A 25,579-nucleotide genomic window follows, 5' to 3' on the forward strand; every position below is an offset into this window, starting at 1 on the left:
ATATGACTGTAATTTACACTTGTAGGCTAATGGCACATGGATTTGGTAAAAGGAGCATAAGAGTAGCTTTGAGAAGACGACATGCAGTGTTTTCACAGATAATACTGTGCAGCAGAGTTCTCTGCAGTGCTGGGTATTACTGGGGGTGCTTCACCATACAGGCAGGGAAAGATATGTGTGACACTATTTAAGTCTTATGCATCTATTGTGCATATTGATCATATTATAAAAAGTATATTATTAGTAATCTCATTGTCTTTGCATATTTTATTGCATTCTACTGAATGCACTGTTTACATAATGCATACGTGTTAGTGGCCTTTAATGTTACTCATTCCCTTGTAATACCAGATATTACTCGGCTGTTTGATCAATTTCACAACAGTCTTCTTTCTTTCCAATGCAGGTTGTAGTCAACGCTTTGGTTGGTGCAATTCCTTCCATTATGAATGTTTTGCTGGTTTGCCTGATCTTCTGGCTGATTTTCAGTATCATGGGTGTCAACCTGTTTGCTGGCAAATACTACTACTGTTACAACGAGACAGCAGAAGACAGATTCCCAATAGACGTAGTAAACAATAAGACAGATTGTGAATACCTTATGAATCAAAGCAATTCGGAAGTCAGATGGAAAAATGTAAAGATAAATTTTGACAACGTTGGAGCTGGATACCTTGCCTTGCTTCAAATAGTAAGCACTGTTTGTATGACTTTATCGATTTTTAGTTATTTTTATAAGTGTTATTATTATGGTTTTTTTTAATAATAGCTTCAATTGTGAAGTACTTTTTGTATGCACTTTTGTCAATGTCCATTCTTAATATCTCAGTTCTTGTAATAGAGCGTGTATGTCTGGCTGGCTTATTTTATAACAATTTTTTAAGAAATAAGGAGAAGCCCTGTCCCTAATTTAGGGCTCATCTACTGTATCTTTAATACATTTACCCCTTTGGTTACAGCATATGTGTGTGTATGTAATATATATATATATATATACACACACACACACACACACACACACACAATTGTTATGCAAGCCCAGCACTCTATGTAAATGATGTACACAGCCCCGGTGCCATCCAAAAGGAATAAACAATGTGTTGCTGCAACGAGAGGTGGCACTCAGAGGACTTCTCATAAAGAAACACACTGCACAACCACAAGTACAATGACCCGCGGGCCGCACATTGCTGGTCGGTGGTGGTATACACTTCGCTCATTTTCTCGGCAATTGTGTATGCAGCTTAACATCCACATGAATACCAGGACTAAAGGTTTCCCAACAGAACATTGCCCAGAGCATCACACTGCTTCCTCCAGATTGCCTTCTTCCCATAGTGCGTCCTGGAGACATCTCTTCCCTAGGTAAACAACGCATATGCACCCGGCCATCCACATGATGTAAAAAAAAATATGGTTCATCAGACCAGGCCACCTTTTTCCATTGCTCCATGATCCAGTTTGAATGCTCATGTGCCCATTGTAGGCGCTTTCAGAAGTGGGCAGGGGTCAGCATGGACAATCTGATTGGTCTGTGGCTAAGAACCCCATACTCAGTAAGCTGTGATGCACTGATATGCTGACACTATTCTATCATAGCCAGTATTAACTTTTTTAGGTTTGTGCTACAGTAGCTCTTCTGTTGGATCAGACCAAACTGGCAAACCTTAGCTCCCCATGTGCATCAATTGCACATACCGGGAAACACCCCTCAAGACGTAGTTTTGGAGATGATTGGACACATTCGTCTAGCCATCACAATTTGGCCTTTGTCAAAGTCACTCAAATCCATACGCTTGGGCATTTTTCGCGCTTCTAACACATCAACATCAGAAACAGACTGCTCACTTGCTGCCATATATATTTGAAAGGTGCCAATGTAACAAGATAATCAGTAACCTTTCCATGGTCATTAGGACCAGTGGAGCACAGGTAAGAAAGTGTTTTTCTCCCCTTGGTGGAGAAGACAAGTGGGATCCGTCCTCCACAGTTGTTCTGCATCCCTGTAGAACGAGCCCCACTCATCTTTCGCAGTGAAGGGGTTAATATATCCTTGAGAGAAAAACAACAAAAGAACCATTTAGTTTCATAAGGAAAGCATCCTTTTATTGTAAATAAAGGACCACACTGTTTTGACACATTTATTATTACTGTTCTCACTATATACATTTTTGGGTGTGAATCAAGGGTAAAACTTTGTCTGGATTATTTGCTTGAAGCGCTTTTTGTCACTTCCCACATCTTGCCTGAAGGATAGTATTGAGATAGAAATTTCCTCTATGGACTATTTCACCGAATGAACAGATGTTAAGGGGCCCATTTATCAATGAGTGATATAACTCGTTGTGAATGATGCAACTCATTTCATATGGCAAATGGTGCTCCATCCAATCAGCTTCTGTCATTTTTCAAACACATGATAATTAGGACCTGAATACATGACACTTAGGAGCTGATTGGCTGGAGTGCAATTTATCATGCACAATGAGTTTTATCATTCACAACAAGTTTTATCACTTGTTCATAAATGAGCCTCTAAATCTGAAGTTTAGGGCTAGACTCAAACTTGAAGTTTAAGTTCTAGTTAGCTGTTTCCAAGGCACATTTAAATGATCCAGTCCAGTGTTACTGTATTTTAGCTAAACTAGGTGTTTGATGTAACCTCTATCTATGGTGGCCAATCCCGGGATTGGGATCGGAGGGATCCCGGGATTTAGGGCCAAAAACGTCCGGGATTCAATCCCGGGATTGGAAGGTCCAATCCCGGGGATTGAGGGATCAGCATTGACCGTCCACAGACGCTGCCCGGCTTCCTCCTTCCGGCTCCATGGTGCAGCATGAGGTCACGCTGCGCCTTCAGTACTGAAGGAATGCAGGAAGAGATCTCCACCCGCCAGCCACGGTATACGGTTAGTAATGTGTGCGGGTCGGGTGGGGCGAGGGGGCGGTCACACACTTAAAAGCCAATCCCGGGTATCCCGATACCCGGGATTGAAAAAATGGCCTGGGATTGGCTTCCCTAACTCTATCCTTTCACACTAATAATGCACATCTGTGAATCATTTAGCCTAATATCACTGTAACCTGCAAAAAAAGTGAGTGGAAATTTGTTCAGTTCTCCGTATGGCAGTTCTACAGATTCCCTTAATATTTAAATAGTATTCTTTGATGAGAGGACTAGAGGAGCCTGTAATCCCCAGTATTTTTCCTTATGTCATTGATATGTAAGCATTTATATGACTAATGTATTTGTGTAAGTCGTATTTAAGTGCGTATTTCAACTATTTTTAATCTTTTTTAGGCTACGTTTAAGGGATGGATGGATATTATGTATGCTGCAGTGGATGCCAGGAAGGTGAGACTTATTGTCATGTAGGATAATATTTCTGACTGTGTCTGTTGAATGAGCTATGATATGCTATGCAGAAATGCCTAGCCTTCAGAAAGAATTTATGCAGTGGAATTCTGTAAGTTACATCCACATAAGCCTGCTATCATATATGGCTGCCGGTACGTGAAGTTACACAACCACGTCTTGAAAAATGGCCGCCGTGGATGGAAATATAATATAAGACGTTTCTATATTTAATAGAGATGTGCGCGGACCCTAGCGTTTTAGTTTTGCCAAAACCAACCTAAAGTGTTTTGGTTCAGGTATGTTTTCTTTAAAATTTATAAAAACTGCTAAAATCAAGTAATTTGGACTTTTTTGGTTCCTGCAGTATTAGTAACTTCAGTAACATTAATTTTCTCTCATTTACAGTCAATTCTGACCACCTCACAGCTCATAGTAGTGTTCCCCAGTGTTGGGCAAAACCTGCAGCGAGCTGGCTAGCTAAACCAAGCATCAGAGCAGCGGCACAAACACACAGCAGTTACTTTAAAAGAATATGGCACATCTATGAAACGTTGTAGCACAGCAATGGCAGGCAGGATGGCAGTTTAATAAACTATATGACCCCACAGAATGTTTCATTAAACAAGAACTAGATCAGAAGCCTGAGGCCAGTACAGGTAAATGGAGGTAGAGTATTTAATACTACTTATGTAGTGGAAGCCAGGTAAAGCATTGATTGATTTGATTGATTAATGATTTTATTAGTGGTGTGCACCAATAAGAATGGAGAAGCAGTTATAATTATAATAAATAAAATACCTGGGACTGGCAAACATGTAGTGTGGAAGAAGCCACGTAAAGCATGTTATTGATGCCTTGATTTGATTCATGATTTACATTGCCATAGTAAAGTGCAGCCCAGTAAAGTACAACGAAAAGAAAAGTGGTGCATGATGGAGTGACTGTATGTGTCTGCCGGGATGCCGAACGCATTCCATTTTCTTAACCATTGTGAAATGTGATTTAGATTAGATATGCACTTTTGTGCACCTTCTTCCCTAGACCTCCTTTAGTAGATGTTTAAGAAATACTATGACTGGCAGAAGCCACAGCACTAGTACTGGGTTGCTCCCTGTCTTCTGTAGACTGATCCATGATTGCTTTTATTTTTTTAAACCAGGACAGGGGTAAAGCTACTGTTCTTAAACGTAATGGACACAACACCAAGTGAACATACTAGGGGGCAGAGCAAGGAGGGACGACTGTTTCCTTTACCATGCAGTTTAGTGAAACCTTTAAAGACTGGCAAAAAATGTTACACCATCCAAAAACATTTTTCTCTGACGTCCTAGTGGATGCTGGGGACTCCGTCAGGACCATGGGGATTAGCGGCTCCGCAGGAGACAGGGCACAAAAGTAAAAGCTTTAGGATCAGGTGGTGTGCACTGGCTCCTCCCCCTATGACCCTCCTCCAAGCCTCAGTTAGATTTTTGTGCCCGGCCGAGAAGGGTGCAATCTAGGTGGCTCTCCTAAAGAGCTGCTTAGAGTAAAAGTTTTGAAAGGTTTTTTATTTTCAGTGAGTCCTGCTGGCAACAGGCTCACTGCTACGAGGGACTTAGGGGAGAAGAAGTGAACTCACCTGCGTGCAGGATGGATTGGCTTCTTAGGCTACTGGACATAGCTCCAGAGGGAGTCGGAACACAGGTCTCACCCTGGGGTTCGTCCCGGAGCCGCGCCGCCGACCCCCTTGCAGATGCCGAAAAGTGAAGAGGTCCAGAAACCGGCGGCAGAAGACTTTTCAGTCTTCTTAAGGTAGCGCACAGCACTGCAGCTGTGCGCCATTGTTGTCAGCACACTTCATAGCAGCGGTCACTGAGGGTGCAGGGCGCTGGGGGGGGCGCCCTGGGCAGCAATGATAGTACCTTATTCTGGCTAAAAATACATCACATATAGCCCCTGGGGGCTATATGGATGTATTTAACCCCTGCCAGGTCTCAGAAAAACGGGAGAAGAAGCCCGCCAAAAAGGGGGCGGGGCCTATTCTCCTCAGCACACAGCGCCATTTTCCCTCACAGAAATGCTGGTGGGAAGGCTCCCATGCTCTCCCCTGCACTGCACTACAGAAACAGGGTTAAAACAGAGAGGGGGGGCACTGATTTGGCGATATGACTATATATATTAAAATGCTATAAGGGAAAAACACTTATATAAAGGTTGTCCCTGTATAATTATAGCGTTTTTGGTGTGTGCTGGCAAACTCTCCCTCTGTCTCCCCAAAGGGCTAGTGGGGTCCTGTCCTCTATCAGAGCATTCCCTGTGTGTGTGCTGTATGTCGGTACGTGTGTGTCGACATGTATGAGGACGATGTTGGTGAGGAGGCGGAGCAATTGCCTGTAATGGTGATGTCACTCTCTAGGGAGTCGACACCGGAATGGATGGCTTATTTATGGAATTACGTGATAATGTCAACACGCTGCAAGGTCAGTTGACGACATGAGACGGCCGGCAAACAAATTAGTACCTGTCCAGGCGTCTCAAACACCGTCAGGGGCTGTAAAACGCCCATTTACCTCAGTCGGTCGACAGACACGGACACTGATTTCAGTGTCGACGGTGAAGAAACAAACGTATTTTCCTTTAGGGCCACACGTTACTTGTTAAGGGCAATGAAGGAGGTGTTACATATTTCTGATACTACAAGTACCACAAAAAAGGGTATTATGTGGGATGTGAAAAAACTACCTGTAGTTTTTCCTGAATCAGATAAATTAAATGAAGTGTGTGATGATGCGTGGGTTTCCCCCGATAGAAAATTATTGGCGGTATACCCTTTCCCGCCAGAAGTTAGGGCGCGTTGGGAAACAGCCCTTAGGGTGGATAAGGTGCTCACACGCTTATCAAAACAAGTGGCGGTACCGTCTACAGATAGGGCCGTCCTCAAGGAGCCAGCTGATAGGAGGCTGGAAAATATCCTAAAAAGTATATACACACATCCTGGTGTTATACTGCGACCAGCGATCGCCTCAGCCTGGATGTGCAGAGCTGGGGTGGCTTGGTCGGATTCCCTGACTAAAAATATTGATACTCTTGACAGGGACAGTATTTTATTGACTATAGAGCATTTAAAGGATGCATTTCTATATATGCGAGATGCACAGAGGGATATTTGCACTCTGGCATCAAGAGTAAGTGCGATGTCCATATCTGCAAGAAGATGTTTATGGACACGACAGTGGTCAGGTGATGCAGATTCCAAACGGCACAAAGATGTATTGCCGTATAAAGGGGAGGAGTTATTTGGGGTCGGTCCATCGGACCTGGTGGCCACGGCAACTGCTGGAAAATCCACCGTTTTTACCCTAAGTCACATTTCTGCAGAAAAAGACACCGTCTTTTCAGCCTCAGTCCTTTCGTCCCTATAAGAGTCATATCTGCCCAGGGATAGAGGAAAGGGAAGAAGACTGCAGCAGGCAGCCCATTCCCAGGAACAGAAGCCCTCCACCGCTTCTGCCAAGTTCTCAGCATGACGCTGGGACCGTACAGGACCCCTGGATCCTACAAGTAGTATCCCAGGGGTACAGATTGGAATGTCGAGACGTTTCCCCCTCGCAGGTTCCTGAAGTCTGCTTTATCAATGTCTCCCTCCGATAGGGAGGCAGTATTGGAAACAATTCACAAGCTGTATTCCCAGCAGGTGATAATCAAATTACCCCTCCTACAACAAGGAAAGGGGTATTATTCCACACTATATTGTGGTACTGAAGCCAGAAGGCTAGGTGAGACCTATTCTAAATCTGAAATATTTGAACACTTACAAAGGTTCAAATCAAGATGGAGTCACTCAGAGCAGTGATAGCGAACCAGGAAGAAGGGGACTATATGGTGTCCGGGGACATCAGGGATGCTTACCTCCATGTCCCAAATTTGCCCTTCTCACCAAGGGTACCTCAGGTTCGTGGTACAGAACTGTCACTATCAGTTTCAGACGCTGCCGTTTGGATTGTCCACGGCACCCCGGGTCTTTACCAAGGTAATGGCCGAAATAAGGATTCGTCTTCAAAGAAAATGGACGACCTCCTGATAAGAGCAAGGTCCAGAGAACAGTTGGAGGTCGGAGTAGCACTATCTCAAGTAGTTCTACGACAGCACGGGTGGATTCTAAATATTCCAAAACCGCAGTTGTTTCCGACGACACGTCTGCTGGTCCTAGGGATGATTCTGGACACAGTCCAGAAAAAGGTGTTTCTCCCGGAGGAGAAAGCCAGGGAGTTATCCGAGCTAGTCAGGAACCTCCTAAAACCAGGAAAAGTGTCAGTGCATCATTGCACAAGAGTCCTGGGAAAAATGGTGGCTTATTACGAAGCGATTCCATTCGGCAGATTCCACGCAAGAACTCTTCAGTGGGATCTGCTGGACAAATGGTCCGGATCGCATCTTCAGATGCATCAGCGGATAACCCTATATCCAAGGACAAGGGTGTTTCTCCTGTGGTGGCTACAGAGTGCTCATCTTCTAGAGGGCCGCAGATTCGGCATTCAGGATTGGATGCTGGTGACCACGGAGGCCAGCCTGAGAGGCTGGGGAGCAGTCACACAGGGAAAAAATTTTCAGGGAGTGTGATCAAGTCTGGAGACTTTTCTCCACAGAAATATACTGGAGCTAAGGGCAAATTTATAATGCTCTAAGCTTAGCAAGACCTCTGCTTCAAGGTCAGCCGGTATTGATCCAGTGGGACAACATCACGGCAGTCGCCCACGTAAACAGACAGGGCGGCACAAGGAGCAGGAGGGCAATGGCAAAAACTGCAAGGATTTTTCGCTGGGCGGAAAATCATGTGATAGCACTGTCAGCAGTGTTCATTCCGGGAGTGGACAACTGGGAAGCAGACTTCCTCAGCAGGCACGACCTCCACCCGGGAGAGTGGGAACTTCATCGGGAAGTTTTCCACATGATTGTGAACCGTTGGGAAAGACCAAAGGTGGACATGATGGCGTCCCGCCTGAACAAAAAACGGGACAGGCATTGCGCCAGGTCAAGAGACCTTCAGGCAATAGCTGTGGACGTCCTGGTAACACCGTGGGTGTACCAGTCGGTGTATGTGTTCCCTCCTCTGCTTCTCATACCTAAGGTATTGAGAATTACAAGACGTAGAGGAGTAAGAACTATACTCGTGGCTCCGGATTGGCCAAGAGGGACTTGGTACCCGGAACTTCAAGAGATGCTCACAGAGGACTCATGGCCTCTGCCGCTAAGAAGGGACTTGCTTCAGCAAGTACCATGTCTGTTCCAAGACTTACCGCGGCTGCGTTTGACGGCATGGCGGTTGAACGCCGGATCCTAAGGGAAAAGGCATTCCGGAAGAGGTCATTCCAACCCTGGTCAAAGCCAGGAAGGAGGTGACCGCACAACGTTATCACCACATGTGGCGAAAATATGTTGCGTGGTGTGAGGCCAGGAAGGCCCCACGAAGAAATTTCAACTCGGTCGATTCCTGCATTTCCTGCAAACAGGAGTGTCTATGGGCCTCAAATTGGGGTCCATTAAGGTTCAAATTTCGGCCCTGTCGATTTTCTTCCAGAAAGAATTGGCTTCAGTTCCTGAAGTCCAGAAGTTTGTCAAGGGAGTATTGCATATACAACCCCCTTTTGTGCCTCCAGTGGCACTGTGGGATCTCAACGTAGTTCTGGGATTCCTCAAATCACATTGGTTTAAACCATTCAAATCTGTGGATTTGAAGTATCTCACATGGAAAGTGACCATGCTGTTGGTCCTGGCCTCGGCCAGGCGAGTGTCAAATTGGCGGCTTTTTCTCACAAAAGCCCATATCTGTTTGTCCATTGGGACAGGGCAGAGCTGCGGACTCGTCCCCAGTTTCTCCCTAAGGTGGTGTCAGTGTTTCACCTGAACCAGCTTATTGTGGTACCTGCGGCTACTAGGGACTTGGAGGACTCCAAGTTGCTAGATGTTGTCAGGGCCCTGAAAATATAGGTTTCCAGGACGGCTGGAGTCAGGAAAACTGACTTGCTGTTATCCTGTATGCACCCAACAAACTGGGTGCTCTTGCTTCTAAGCAGACGATTGCTAGTTGGATGTGTAGTACAATTCAGCTTGCAAATTCTGTGGCAGGCCTGCCACAGCCAAAATATGTAAATGCCCATTCCAAAAGGAAGGTGGGCTCATCTTGGGCGGCTGCCCGAGGGGTCTCGGCTTTACAACTTTGCCGAGCTGCTACTTGGTCAGGGGCACACACTGACTGAGGAGGACCTGGAGTTCTCTCATTCGGTGCTGCAGAGTCATCCGCACTCTCCCGCCCGTTTGGGAGCTTTGGTATAATCCCCATGGTCCTGACGGAGTCCCCAGCATCCACTAGGACGTCAGAGAAAATAAGATTTTACTTACCGATAAATCTATTTCTCGTAGTCCGTAGTGGATGCTGGGCGCCCATCCCAAGTGCGGATTGTCTGCAATGCTTGTACATAGTTATTGTTACAAAAATTGGGTTATTATTGTTGTGAGCCATCCTTTCAGAGGCTCCGCTGTTATCATGCTGTTAACTGGGTTCAGATCACAGGTTGTACAGTGTGATTGGTGTGGCTGGTATGAGTCTTACCCGGGATTCAAAAATCCTTCCTTATTGTGTACGCTCGTCCGGGCACAGTATCCTAACTGAGGCTTGGAGGAGGGTCATAGGGGGAGGAGCCAGTGCACACCACCTGATCCTAAAGCTTTTACTTTTGTGCCCTGTCTCCTGCGGAGCCGCTAATCCCCATGGTCCTGACGGAGTCCCCAGCATCCACTACGGATTACGAGAAATAGATTTATCGGTAAGTAAAATCTTATTTTTGCCCCACTTATGATTATGTGGTGCAGATGATGGGTATTCCACACAAGCAGTAAAGTGACCCAGCTAGTAGTATATGTTGCATCACTCTTAATAGCACACTGTGCAAATTATTATTTAATTTGATTATGATACAAAAAAGCTGACAGTTTTTTTAAAATACATTTTTAAAAGGGTAGGGACAATTGGTCTATAATAATGATAAGGATTATTTTGTAGTACAGAGAGATAGGCAGACGTATCATGTAGCCACCTGCTAAAAACCCAGGTAATGTTATATATACTGCATCACTTGTTTAATTTGAAAAGAGCAGGAAGAATTGGTCTTCTTTAGTAATAATAATAATAATAATAATAATAATAATAATAAGAATAAGAATAAGAATGATTATGTTGTAGAAGAGACTCATAGGCAGTATGTATCAGGCAGGCACCCAGTAGCACAACCTAGCTAATATATTATACAGTGCCTCACTTGTTTAATTTTTAAAAGAGCAGGAACAATTGGTCTTCTTTAATAATAAGAAGTATTTTCTACACCGATAGGTGGTACATAACAGGCAGGCACCCGGTAACACAACCCAGTTAATCAGGAAAGCATTAAAATAGCAGCATATATTGATAGAAAAAAGTGTAACAATAAAAGGGAATATAGATGTAAACTCCCTGACAGGAGACTTCCACCCAAAAGGCATCTTCTGGACACACAAGAAGTGACACACCAGAAAAAACAACTCCTAAATACAGATATAGAGGATATAGTACTACCACGCTTGTCTTTAAGAGTTCTTACGTGTCCCAGCTGGCCTCGGGGGGTCTCCTATCCAGTCTCCACGGCTAACTGATGCATTTTGGATAAAAATAATTTCTCAAAGTGTGTAGACAACCTTCCCCGGTGGCCATATTTATACCCACCATCTTTGATCACATGATCAGTCTCCAATTAGGATTAACAGCTGATTAAAACATCTCAAAGACATCCCAAAACATCCTATCACTAATACAAAATTCATCCAGTCTAAATATCACCGTACGATTATGCAACACATGGTACTATGATCAATACAAAACGATTCATATAGGTGATGATATCATCATGGGGGTGGGGCTCCAGAATCTCGATCCATCAAAACGTTATGAAATGCTCATGTACATATGTGCAATGGACGCCATCATATCCTTGGGACTACACCCAGAGGGGCCGCTAGGGTGCAGCTTAGTCCATAGGCTCACTCTATGTAAACAAACAAAAGTCTGTGGATCCGTGAGTGGCTTCCGGTAGTTGGAATGCAAACCGGAAGGTACATCTGGAACGCATAGTCCAGCGTTAAGCACAACTGATATCCGGTACTTGGAACGCATTCTGGAACTTGAGCTTGAGCCTCATCTTGCTTGTGTTATACGTCCAGACGTTTAACACAAGCGAGATGCAGCTTAAGTTCCGGAATGTGTTCCAAGTACCGTATATCAGTCGGTAAATATGTCAGCGGATCGGAACGATATATCGGGAACATCGTCTAGTGTGTACCTGTTATGTCATTGACACTGCGTGTACCTACACACAGGACCAACTAATTTTAAGGTCGGTATACCATACTCAATCACTATTAGTGTACAGTATTGTCACTATGTTTCATACTGAACATACTTTGTCCTTTGGGACCTTGAGGTGTGCAGCTTTTTGTTGCATCACTTTGTTATTTATACTATTTCTGTTAATATTATCTAAGCATGTATCTCGCATGTGTTTTAGGTCTTCTGCTTTAACGCTATATATTTACACAATATCTCCGTATTTTAGGTCACCCAACAGCCACACTATGAAGACAGCCTCTATATGTACATTTACTTTGTCATTTTTATCATCTTTGGCTCTTTCTTTACACTAAATTTATTCATTGGTGTCATCATTGATAACTTCAATCAACAAAAGAAAAAGATAAGTATTTTATTGATTGAAAACTACAAGATAGTATATTAGATAGGTCATTTTTTCCGTTTTGCGCATGAAAGAGTGAATCACATTGTAATTAGTCAAGGGAGCAGTAGACCATATGTAAGTTGTCCATCCATGGTCAGACAGACTGCACCTTTTATCCACATGCAGTGCCTCAGCTTTGAACCAACAGAAGTATGTTGATTTGTATAAAGTTTTACAGGTACTGTACACCACAGATTTTCCATCATTTTCTGGTCCGTCACCCCTTTTAATCTGCATACAGTTCTCAATTTAGGTCACTGGGTGGCCACTTGATGGTGCTGTGTAAATTAAGCAACTAATAAATGTGAATTAAACTCACTTAATCTTTAATTCACAATCATTAGCTGTTAAATATACATTTCTATTAATCTATAATTCTTTAGAAATTCTGGTGGTGCATAATTACTTGGTTAGAGGTGTATTAACATATTACTATTACCCTTCCTCTGTTAGTTAGGCAAAATGGATAATCTGGCACAGTGCTGGAACCAAGAGTAGTGGAAAACCAGGGGTGTACCTGTATTAGATACACTTTACTAGAGTCAATCTAGCCTATGATTGCAGATAGCCAGGGAGGTTATTTGGGGAAAAAAGGCAATGGATCTTTTACATGTAAATATGTAAAAAGAAAATGAACCTCCTTCCCACATTTCTTAGCTAACTGGGAATGGTGAAGGTGGAATACGAGCGCTAAATTGTATGTGTTTTGGGTGCTAGGACTTGTGGTATGAAAATTACACAAAACACTAAAAGTAATGAAAGAGTAAGACAAAATAAAAATAAATAAAAATAATAATAAAATATAAAAAAGTAATAAAAATATATAAAAAGAAATCAATAAAGTGAGCAATAACATATGTCTACAGCTTTTTTAGATGTTTTGTGTGGTGGGAGGACTGTTCCCGTTTCAGGTGGCCGAGCTTAGTATGTCCATTACATGCCCATCTGGGCTGAGTTGTAAGCTGTTCCTGTCATACCCTGCAGTACCGTTGGCAGTGTTTGGTGATCCGCTGCAGAGGTGGGGACACGCTCCCGAGTCCCAGCGGCTGGGGTGCTCGATTGTGCTGTCTCCTGCCTGCTATTGCACTACAACGCATTTCGAATCTGGCTTGATTTTTTGTCTAGGAGTGATCTTCCCATACCAAGGGGGTCTTTTTATTGTAAAAAACTTTATTGAAAAAACGGAATCCGATGCTTACCTTTTCCAGCGGCAGGCATGTGCTCCTTCATTAAAATATGTTTAAAATGGTTGCTGTTATCCATTTGTTTTGCTCAAGAAATAAAATAATATAAATAAGTAAAAAAAGAAAAAGAATAAATAATAAATAAAAATAAATGTAAAATGAAAAATAAAAATGAAATAACAAAGAAATAAAAATAACTAAGAGTAAAAACTAAAAATAATAAAAGTAGATGGTAAAAATAAACTATAAGGGGGTTTTATGGGTATATAAGGTATGTGTCTTAGAAAAGGGGGGTATGAATGGAATTACATTTTTTATCTTTCTGTTTCAAAATATCTCTTCTTTGCGCCTCTTGATGAAGCTTGATGATTTCAATCTGTTTGTTCTTTGTTCATCATGACAACGCTCCCCCCCTTCCAATGAAGTTATAGGAAGGCTTTCAGTTGTATGTCGATGTTCAGTCCTTTTGGTTCCAGTGTTTTTAGTTTGTATATCCATTTGGTTTCATTCATTTTCAAGGTGCTTACTATGTCTTCTCTCCAGTGGGGTGTTATACTGTAAGTTGGATTCCTGTAAACATAAGTCCTTTTGGATCCTGGTTGTGTTTCTCCGGAAAATGTGCAGATACACTGTGTGTTTTCAGACCTTGTTTTATGTTATAGATGTGCTCTGCTATCCGGACCTTTTAGTTTAGTTTGGCCTATGTATTGGATGCCATATGGGCATTCCAATAACTATATGATTCCTTCAGAATTGTACGATATATGTTTTGTTTTGTTTTTTGAATTCCTGTTTTATTATTTTTTATTTAATTGTTTTTATGGGTTTTGTTCCATTGTTCTTATATCTGCACCCCAGTAGTAGAAGCCTTCTGATTTCGTTCCCGTGTTTCGTTGTTCCAATCTTGGAAGATGGCTTCTTGTTAAGGTTTGTTTGAGGTTTTTCAATTTATGGTATATTATTTTTGGTTTGGGAGGTAGCTTTTTTTTCAGATTGTCATCCAGGAGAAGGATATGCCAGTGGGCATTCAGGATTTTTTCGATTTCTACATGGTTGCTGTTGTATTGGGTGATGATTGATATTTGTCTGTCTGGTTCCCTCTTTGGTTTGTAGTATGAGTTCATTTCTCTCCAGCTTGCTGACCTTTTCCAGTTGGTGTTGTAGTGTTGATTCTTTGTAACCTTTTTGCACAAACTTTTAAGTTTTTCACTTTGTTGCTTAAATGTTGCATCTTCTGTGCAATCTCTTCGTAGCCTACGGAATTGTCCTCCTGGGATGTTGTTAATCCATTGATTGGGAATGGTGGTCTTGTTTCTCACATGTAGACAGAGGTATTGGCTTCTTAAGCTGGAAGTGACACTTTATTATTAGGATTGCTCCTATATGTTGTGGTTCCATTGCTGGTCAACTGCTAGAATACTCTTAGTTCTCTACTATCCACACAGCCAATTAATAATTTACACAACAAGCCTCCTGCCGCTGAAATCCTGACAGCCGACAATACTGACAGCCGTAATCCCGGCGCACAGGGGCTATTCCCACTCTACGTCACCCATACAGTGGCCACAGCGAACGCAGTGAGCCACCATGCCCCCAGTGGGGCGAGCACAGCGAGCTTGCAAGGGGACTCTTTCACTCGCGCCAGTGCTGGCATTCTGGCAGGCAGGATGCTGTTGTCAGGATACTGACAACCGGCATCCCATCTGCCGGGAATATGTATGTATTCCCAGGAGAGGACAAGTGGAGAAGTTATCCATAACAATCAATCAGCCTCTCAATATGGTATCCACTAAGGATCCCGGCGATCGGGCTGCGGAGAGGTAAGCCTTTGGCGGGGTGGGGGGTGGGGTAAGTTTTGTCTGCGGGGGGAGGGTTAGGGTTAGGCTATGGGGAGGGGCACGTAAGGTTAGGCACCCCCAGGGAGGGTTATCGTTATGTTGTCAGGGAGGGAGGATTAGGTTTATGCTGCGAGAAGGGCTGGTTAGCGTTAGGCATCAACGAGGAGGGTTAGGGGTAGGCTGCATGGTGACGGTTAGGGTCAGACAGCAGAAAGAGGGTTAGGGGGTTTGTGGATTAGGGATACAATACTTACCTACTTGTTGTCTGTTTCCTGAGCCTCGGGATTCCTGCTATTATGACTTACGACATCCCAAACGCCGATATCCCAATACCATCCCCTCAATTTTATTTTATAGAATTTATTTAATAATGGTTAGCTATAAACTGGTTGCTTTCAGCAACTTTTCCACTCTTTAAAGTGCTTGATACACTTCCCACTTTATCCCTCAGTGGTCATACTTACACCAGTGAGTTTGAATGAGGAAAGGAATAGGCCACCTGCTATCCCAGGATATAGTCCAAAATGCCCCTATAATAATCCTCCACTGCAGATGAGATATGGGAAAATGTGTAGTTGAGGATGTGGAAGGTGAAAAAGAAGCATATGCAAACAATATGATTATTATTTTGTGTCAGGAACAGAACAGTGGTGAGACATACACAGAGAGAACCCTTCAATTCTCAAACTGATACCTATTGTAACCAGATCAGTGTTTTCTTCTTTACTTTGGAGGTCAGGACATCTTCATGACAGAAGAGCAGAAAAAGTATTACAATGCAATGAAGAAATTGGGCTCAAAGAAGCCACAGAAGCCCATCCCTAGACCACTGGTAAGGATGTAACAAAATAAGATATAATATGCTGTATTCATGTTTTTTTACTTTGTACTCAACACATCTACATGTACATAATATGAATAACAGCAGCTTTCACCACCAGTGTAGGAGGCCACCAGCAAGTGGAGCGGCCATCTTTAAGAGATATTGCTACTGCTTTGGCTGAGTGAGGGAGGGACACAGACGGGCTCCTGCCTCCTCACTATCTCACACACGGTGTGTGTTTAACTTAACTCATGGCATCAAATATTTGTTTTCATTATCACACTCAGACTAGATTGGTGAAGGCTAATTTCTGATTGGTTGCTGTGAGTTGGTGTCAATTTTCTCTTGTATACATTAGTTTGTAATCACTGATGTATGTCAAAACTACAGTGGCCATCTTTCTTAAACAGATCAAATGTTACCAGCATTATATGGGGCCAGCTGGAAGCAGATGGAGACCTAATAAAAAAAATTGCAATTGACCCACAGGTATTTTAGGTTTTAAGGGGGAGACTTATCAAAGCTTGGAGAGAGATAAAGTACCAAACAATCAGCTCCTGTCATTTTTTTAAACACAGTCTGTAACATGACAGCTGGTTGGTTGGTACATTATCTCTCTCCAAGGTTTAATACATCTCCTCCTAAGTTTTCTCTCAAATATTTTCATAGAGCATATGATGAACAAACAAGTGTCCATAGACAGTAGCAAGGAATAACAGTTTGGCATGTGTTGTCTCTCACATTCTTGACTGATATATCCCTTTCCCAACAGAATATGTTCCAAGGAGCCATCTTTGATCTGATCACACAACAAGCATTTGACATAATCATCATGATTCTCATTTGTCTGAACATGGTCACCATGATGGTGGAAACAGACGATCAGAGCGATTATGCAGAGAATGTCCTCTACTGGATTAATGTAGTTTTTATTATCTTTTTTACCACGGAGTGTGTGTTAAAACTGTGTGCATTGCGGCATTACTACTTTACCGTTGGATGGAATATTTTTGACTTTGTTGTTGTAATTCTCTCTATTGTTGGTAAGTATCATTCTTAACACAATTAGCGGCCATGATAGTAGGATCCTTACGGCATACAAGTAAATAGCCTAATTAGATAAAGTCAGCTTACACTATGAAGTTTTCAGCATCACACTGATCAATGAGTCCTTTCAAAATAGTGATAAAGAGGGAAATTTATTAAACCCTGAAGAGAGATAGAGGAAAGAGATAAGAACCAACCAATCAGCTTCTAACTGTCATGTTACAAGCTGTGTTTGAAAAATGCCAGAAGCTGATTGGTTAGTATTTTATATCCCTCCAGGCTTTCATACATCTCCCCAGTTAAGAAGACAAAGGCAGGAGGGCTGCATAGAAAGCAATGTTTTTAAAATTCTCTTTTTATGTTGTATGTTAGACATTTGTAAGAATTTCTTAGATTTGGCATTGACAGATTATCTGCTAATTAACCCTGATCCATTCAACAGTTATTGAATACAAAGTTAATGAAAGAATCTCTAAAAGTTTATGTATGGAGCAAATCCCACAGCAACAGCCACTATCATATGGTGATACACTTATACAAATAACATGTATTTCTAAAATGTATTCTTCCTGGTTGTATGTGGAGAGGAATAGCTCCCTATGCTCTTAGTTATCTCCTCGATAGTTGTACAGTGTGCCCTGCAAATGACACTACTACAATGCTCTGCATATTTCACTACTGCAATTCTCTTCATATTGCACTACTACAGTGCTCTGTATATTCCACTACTACAGTTCCCTATATATTGCACTACTACAGTGCTCTGTATGTTGCACTACTACAGTGCCCTACATATTGCACTACTAAAGTGCACTATATATTGCAGTACCACAATGATCTTCATATTGCACTACTACAATGCTCTTCATATTGTGCTACCCTACAATGCTCTGTATATTGCACTACTAGAATGTCCTACATATTGCACTGCTACAGTGCTCTGCATAGTGCACTACTACAAGGCCCTGCATATTGCACTACTACAATGCTCTGCATATTGCACTACTACAATGCTCTACATATAGCACTACTACAATGCTTTGCATATTGCACTACTACAATGCTCTACATATTTCACTACTACAATTCTCTGCATATTGCACTACAATGGTTTGCATATTGCACTACTACAGTGCTCTGCATATTACACTACTACAATGCTCTGCATATTGCACTACTACGGTGCTCTACATATTAAACCACTACAATGTTTTGCATATTGGGGGGTCATTCCGAGTTGTTCACTCGTTGCCGATTTTCGCTATATTGCGATTAGTCGATTACTGCGCATGCGCAAGGTTCGCAGAGCGCATGCGCTTAGCTATTTTACACAAAAGTTAGGTATTTTACTCACGGCATAACGAGGATTTTTCATCGTTCTGGTGATCGTACTGTGATTGACAGGAAGTGGGTGTTTCTGGGCGGAAACTGTCCGTTTTCTGGGCGTGTGCGAAAAAACGCAGGCATTTCTGGGAAAAACTCGGGAGTGTCTGAAGAAACGGGGGAGTGTTTGGGTGAACGCTGGGCTTGTGTGTGACGTCAAACCAGGAACGAAACTGACTGAACTGATCGCAATGGCTGAGTAAGTCTGGAGCTACTCAGAATCTGCTAAGAAATTTCTATTCGTAATTCTGCTAATCTTTCGTTCGCAATTCTGCTAAGCTAAGATACACTCCCAGAGGGTGGCGGCTTAGCGTGTGCAATGCTGCTAAAAGCAGCTAGCGAGCTAACAACTCGGAATGACCCCCATTGAGCTAATACTGCCCTTCATAGTTTTTTCAGTTTTTACAGTGTAATACATTATTAGAAAGCAACATTATAAAAAAAATTACCGCTCAGCGTAGTAAGGAGGCTCCACATACATGTTATATATATTGCCGGCTAATTTTGTATATTTTTTTTTATTTCTATCAAGATATTCTGTTTGGTTTACTTCAAATATTTATTTATTTCTGTCTAATAAATATGGATATGTTGTTGTACAGTATTTGTAATTTACATTATACCAAGTGCAGAAAAATTGTACGTGCCCAGTCTTAAAAAAACATATATTTTTTTTTATTCAGTATAATAAATATTCCAATATAATTGTTGCAATTTACAGTCTACTAACCGTGACCAGAAATTCTATTTAGCAAGTTTTAGAAATGTCTTTTTCAGGGCAACAAATAAAACAATAAATCGATTTTAGAGAGGCCAATCAATCCCTGGCCGTTTTTTTCTGGGATTCGGGATTTAAAACCCTCAATCCCGTAATGGACACTTTTCATTTAGCTGGGAAGGAGGACGCCGGGCAGCGTCTGAGCGTCCTGTGGACGCTCAACGCTGATCACTCAATCCCCGGGATTGGAGATTCCAATCCCGAGATTGAATCCCGCCCATTTTTGGCCCTAAATCCCGGGATCCCGCCGATCCGAATCCCAGGATTGGCCACCATAGTTGCTGGTGCTCTACACTGCGCAATTTAATACTGAAATCCCAGGATTAGAGGCTCCAATCCCGGGATTGAAATCCCGTCAATTTTGGCCTGAATCCTGGATTGGCTATCCTAGTTGATTTAATTGTTGTAATTTACAATCTTGCATTATGCAACTGAACATTTGGCCCTTTACCATGGCCAGCATACTGTTTCGTTTGTAGATACAGCTGCAGTCAGAAACAGAATATAGGCATGTTGCATATCATTTTAAGATGTTTGTGCATCCTATTTGCATAGTGATGTGAATAAAGCATTTTAACTGAAAAAGTCATATAAAGACACTCAGCGCTACCAAGTCATGCCACAGTATGGCGCAACTAGAAGGGCTGTGTCATGTAGCAAGGATGCAGGAGGACACATCTGTAGTAGGAAGAACAAATTAACAGGGCAGGCAGACAAACCAGATACATACAAGCTAGCAATCTGCCTGTATAGGTCTGTAAAAATGTTAACATTTTAAATAAGGAATGTTTGCACTTTTAATATTTGCTAAACAGTATATTTTCTCCCTTAGGTATGTTCCTGGCTGATTTGATTACAAAATACTTTGTGTCACCAACACTCTTCAGAGTCATCCGTCTGGCTCGTATTGGCCGTATACTTCGCTTAATCAAAGGAGCCAAAGGAATTAGAACCCTGCTTTTTGCCTTAATGATGTCATTGCCAGCCTTATTTAATATTGGCTTGCTTTTGTTTCTTGTTATGTTTATATTTTCCATATTTGGAATGTCTAACTTTGCCTATGTGAAGAGAGAAGGAGGGATAGACGACATGTTCAACTTTGAGACATTCGGCAATAGTATGATCTGCTTGTTTCAGGTCACTACCTCTGCTGGCTGGGACGGCTTACTGTTGCCCATCTTAAACCGTCCCCCAGATTGTGACATTAAAAAAGAGAATCCGGGAAGTCCAATGCAAGGTGATTGTGGAAACCCCTCTGTGGGGATCTTTTTCTTTGTCAGCTACTTAATCATCTCCTTTCTTATAGTGGTGAATATGTACATTGCTATTATCCTAGAGAATTTTAGTGTGGCCACGGAAGAGAGCGCAGATCCTTTAAGCGAAGACGATTTTGAAACATTTTATGAAATTTGGGAGAAATTTGACCCTGATGCCACACAGTTTATCCAATTTAGCAAACTCCCAGATTTTGCTGATACATTGGAGCATCCTCTGAGAGTACCCAAGCCAAACACTATTGAACTAATTGCCATGGATTTGCCTATGGTGAGCGGCGACAGAATTCATTGCCTGGATATTCTGTTTGCCTTCACTAAACGTGTACTTGGAGAAAGCGGAGAGCTTGATATATTGCGTCAGCAAATGGAAGAGCGTTTTGTAGCCTCTAACCCTTCAAAAGTGTCTTACGAGCCCATCACCACTACGCTCAGGCGCAAACAAGAGGATGTATCAGCTGTGGTTATTCAGCAGGCATACAGACGTCACCTAACAAAACAAGGATTTGTATGTAGAAACCCTTCTTCAACTATAATGGAGAATGGGGGAACAAACATGGAGAGAAAGGAAGGCACCCCTTCTACGGCATCCCTGCCATCCTATGACAGTGTAACTAAACCTGAAAAGGAAAAACAAGAAAGAATAGAAGAAGCAATTAGGGAGAGAGCGAAAAAACAAAAATATGTCAGGGACTCCAAGTATTGAAAAAAAATAACATTTCACATTTACAAGCAAAGGTTGTTTACAAATTTAATATATAAATGCAGATCAGCTATGGAGACATTTGCCTAAAGATCAACACCAAACATTCTGCTTATTGTGACATTGTTGCATTTTAAGGCAGTGACACACCGCCTAGTTAAAAGACTCATACAAGGATGTCATATTGTTGGGCAGGTGGATACTGCATGTCCCCACATCAATAAATGCAACATAGGAGAAACAACCAGAGCTGCGAGGAATAGTTTCATTCTGTAGCAGCCAAATGGAGTTTTTCTCATATTATTATGAAAATCAAAAAAGCACCACTTAGGGGTTTGATCATGCAAAACTATATTTGCATTGTTACATTAGTCAAGCAGCAAAACAAGACAAAAAAAAAAAAAAACACACAAAAATATCTGGCAAAAAAATAAATAAAACTAAATTAAAAAGGCAAAAAAAAACAAAACTAAACATTATGCCCATGACGCATAATTATCACAATTTATTTATATATCTGCATACCTTTTCTACACGGGCTTCATGTGATTTGGGAAATGGGAAAATCAGGTAATTCTTCAGGCTGAAGGGGCACTTGCTCAGACCGATTCAAAAAAAAAAAAAAAAAAATTAATCAATTGTGCTCGTTCAATGCATAGAAATGACTTGCATGATGGCATGCTGTGATCAGGAATCATGCATGAAGACTCATAAAACACAAAATATCAGTACTGTGTCCTCTGCAGTGGGTAAGCCATAACCCTGAGGCATGCCACTGAATACTGAACACTGTATCTGGAATAAACCTATTATATATACCCTTTCACCAATATTTACCAAATCTTCAATCTTTTACACATCATGGCTAGGGATTAAAGCAAGACAGAACGATTTGTGTATGTTTATTAAAATCTGTTAAATAACATCACTTTTGCACATATTACACACAGATGAAAAGGATACTAGTTGCTGCTTGAAGTTTCCTGGGGTACTATAAAACTAGTTACAAGACAAGAAATAGCTTCTAATTCTATGTCACTGTAAACCAAAATCTAGGGCTTATGAAATTCTGCTTTTGTATTTTGCAATGTTTTTAGTCTCCATTCTACAAAGGGCATATATTTAGCAGAAGTAAAGCTGCAATATTTAGAAAACTGCTAGAATAAGGAACGTGACATAGTACCGTCTGTATGGCCACAGTTTGCGAAGAAGGTTATTTTATTTAGGTTGGAACAATTCACTGCTTAGCACTTTAAAATGACAAGTTTGCTCTTTGTTCTCTGTCGTAACATTTTTTTTAAAGCAAGTTTACTAAAAAGACTAATACCATAGTTACCATGGCGACAATAATAACAACCATAGATTGCAAGTTATAATGCAATTTGTAATGAATATAGGTTTTTTTTAAGCTGTTACAATGCATTGTGCAAAGAGTCACATCTCACAAAGCACTGCACATTGCCAAGCCATCGTCTGCACACCCCTTGTTCATTTTCACCTTATATGTTTTACCATGGATCAGCAATGAATGTTTAAGAAAGTTTAGTTAAGGATTCCTATCCGCCTTCAATGTTTGTCTTTTACTTTTTGGAATAATAATTGATATCATTTTGAAGTTATAATGAGGGCACCTCTGTGGGGCTGCAGTAACATTATGCAAAAAATATAGCATGCTGTACTGTTTTTATAGCTGCTGCTGCTAAAAATGCTGACGGGTTTGGTGTAAATGTGGTGTAAGAAGAAAGACGTTCTTGGTGTGGACCAAAATAGTTGCCTGATATTTAACACACAGAATGCATGAAATGCCATGATGTATGTATATTATCATTTGGTATCAATCCGTTCCAAAAATTTCAATTGTTTGTCACTAAAGATCACACCTCTATGTCAAGCGGAACTTCCTAGTCTGTTTCACAATCAGTGACATACTGTACATGAATCTGATAGGGATGGGAAAAGGAACCTGGAAAGAACATTTTTAACCATTTACAGCTAAGATAGGATGTATTATAAGTCAAATCCATACATATGTTGTAAACAGCACAAAAAAGCTGATCAGTGTGGTTCAACCTTTTAAGAGGATACATGATGTAATATATCATTATTTTATTGACCTGTTTTTTTGTAAATACAAACAAAAATGACAAATTAAATAGAATGGCTTCTGGCATAGGCCACTGGCATCCTTATGTTTTATTTTAGCTTTATTTTAGGAAATGCCAGATTACTTTAGCATGGGATGTATAACCCTGAAGATAGAACCAAACCGTATTACAAGTCGTTTTTTTCTCATTCCAGTGTGCAATAAATTCTGACCACTTCTATGCAACATTTGGCTAAAGATCATATAAATATATTTACGCTGTGAGAAGTGAAGATGATTTTATAAAGCCACTTGCAACAAATTGCTGAGGCTGAAGATAATCACAAAGCTACATTCTCTCCATAAATTAAATATATCCTGCTTTATTTAAAATAACAAATCTGTAGTTAATTAACTATCCTAATTTTTCCCATCTTAATCTTAATTTTAGAAGTACAGTATATCCGATTAAATGCTGATTGCTAGCTTTATTCATTTGCAGTGCAGATAGCAGAGTGAGGTCCTCACCAGCAGACAAGGGGCACTGATCAATGTGATGTCTTATATCTTTTATATGTCTTTCATTTGGGCAAGGGGAGGGATGATGAAAAATCGAAGCTTCACTAAATAAAAGAAGTACTAATGCATTGTGCAGTCTGTAATGCAGTGTTTCTCCGAAACTCCATGATGGCGAACAGGAAAACAGCTTTTTGTAAAAATTAAAAATAAAAGAAAATATAATACTGAAAAAGTTACAGTTTACAGATTATTTCCAGGGCTGCATTCAGTAATTGGTAAATTCCATTACAGGACTGGCAATGGGACAAGGATGGCACACTTGACCCCTAATTCCTCCTGCATTTACAATATGATGGCTGACACTGAGAGATAATATTGTCTTCCTTTAGTGTTGCGATTAGTGCAGTCCTCTTGTGACCCTATGTGGCCATGTAGCAGATTACTGGGCATGTCCATGAAAGCCATATAGCTGATATAGTGTAGCAACAAGATTCCTGGAAACAAAATATAGTTACCCTGACTATATAACAGAACTTGCCCCCTTATATACCTACTCATAATAGCATATTATTGGGTAAATGTTTTGGTAGCTCTAGATTATTATGTGCATACAGAAGTGTTGTGCCCCCCAACCCCCGTCCCCTTCCCTAAACCAAATCTCACCAGTCCTCCACTTTAAGGTACTGTCTTGGAACAGCCAAATGAGCGCAGCATCTACTTTATACTGGTCTAACCGACTGTAAAGCATTTCACAGATATTTATACCTTTTATGTAACGATCTCTGCTCACTTTGTCTATTGCTCTACATTGCACCGTTGAAATTATTAGAATAATTAATTAAACTAGAACAGGAGATCATTTCCCTCCAATTACTCTAATTAGTTTCTTCCCCTCTTATTATTATTATTATTATTATTATTTCTATATTGTTTTTGAGACAAAGTGTTAAGTCTATGTAAGAGGAAACTAGTAAAACTAGAAAAGAATACTTGTGTATTAGCAAAATGCATGGTGGCTGATGCTAATCTGACCCAATCTTGATTAAAAAACAAATGACATTACTACCACAAGTAAAAAGGACAATTAAATAAACATTAGTCTTTTTATTGTACAAGAAAAGGGTGTCTACTGTGTGCCTTTTTGATGCTTTTTAATGATTTTTCACCTTCTTTCAGGTATGCAAGGTACAGTACTGTATAATTTGTATTTTTAAATAAAACTGTTTAAAATCCAGTAATGACCTGTAAAATACGGCATATTTATCAATTACCATGTTTCAGAGCTGATAATGGCAATGGAATTCATCAGGCTATGTGCAGTGTGTTAGTATTATTATTATTACATTTTATTTACATGGCGCCACAAGTGGTTCACGACGCCGAACAATACATGATAAACACAACATAACATTGCAGTAACCAGAGCTAATATGGAGAACAAGTAACAAATAGCACCACAAATCTCAATGCACAACACAGCTGGGATGTTATGTAAGCAAATGAGTAATTGTCGTATTACTATGGGAGTGCAGTCATTGGGAGAGATGAGCGGCTACAGTCGAGAGGTGATGCGGGTTAGATGGCCGCTGAGTAGGTGAGGGCTGTTGTAGAAGTGCAAAAGAAGAGGGCTGTGAGAACAGGAAGGCAGAGGGCCCTGCTCCAAGGAGCTTACAATCTAGGGTGTAGTGCTTGCGTCAGCAGTCACTTCACTACTATTTCGGGACCCCTGATGTGCTACTGTGCATGTGCATTGCTGACCAAACGTTTAACGTTTTGCCGGGAATTATT

The 25,579-nt window shown here is 41.1% G+C and overlaps 1 protein-coding gene across 4 annotated transcripts in view; it reads left to right on the plus strand.

The window, feature by feature from the left end:
- Window positions 1–24,911, plus strand: part of SCN8A (sodium voltage-gated channel alpha subunit 8) — a 369,246-nt gene extending 344,335 nt beyond the window's left edge. For all 4 annotated transcript variants that reach the window (XM_063952263.1, XM_063952260.1, XM_063952259.1 and 1 more), the window contains 6 exons: window positions 407–691; window positions 3,302–3,355; window positions 11,980–12,117; window positions 15,909–16,013; window positions 16,777–17,047; window positions 20,045–24,911. In XM_063952263.1, coding sequence (XP_063808333.1) covers window positions 407–691; window positions 3,302–3,355; window positions 11,980–12,117; window positions 15,909–16,013; window positions 16,777–17,047; window positions 20,045–21,192 — 2,001 coding nt within the window. In that variant the 3' untranslated portion in view covers window positions 21,193–24,911. The remainder of the gene's footprint in view (window positions 1–406; window positions 692–3,301; window positions 3,356–11,979; window positions 12,118–15,908; window positions 16,014–16,776; window positions 17,048–20,044) is intronic.
- Window positions 24,912–25,579: the final 668 nt, after the last annotated feature.

Source organism: Pseudophryne corroboree, chromosome 2 (genome assembly GCF_028390025.1).
Source record: "Pseudophryne corroboree isolate aPseCor3 chromosome 2, aPseCor3.hap2, whole genome shotgun sequence".
Classification (NCBI taxonomy): domain Eukaryota; kingdom Metazoa; phylum Chordata; class Amphibia; order Anura; family Myobatrachidae; genus Pseudophryne; species Pseudophryne corroboree.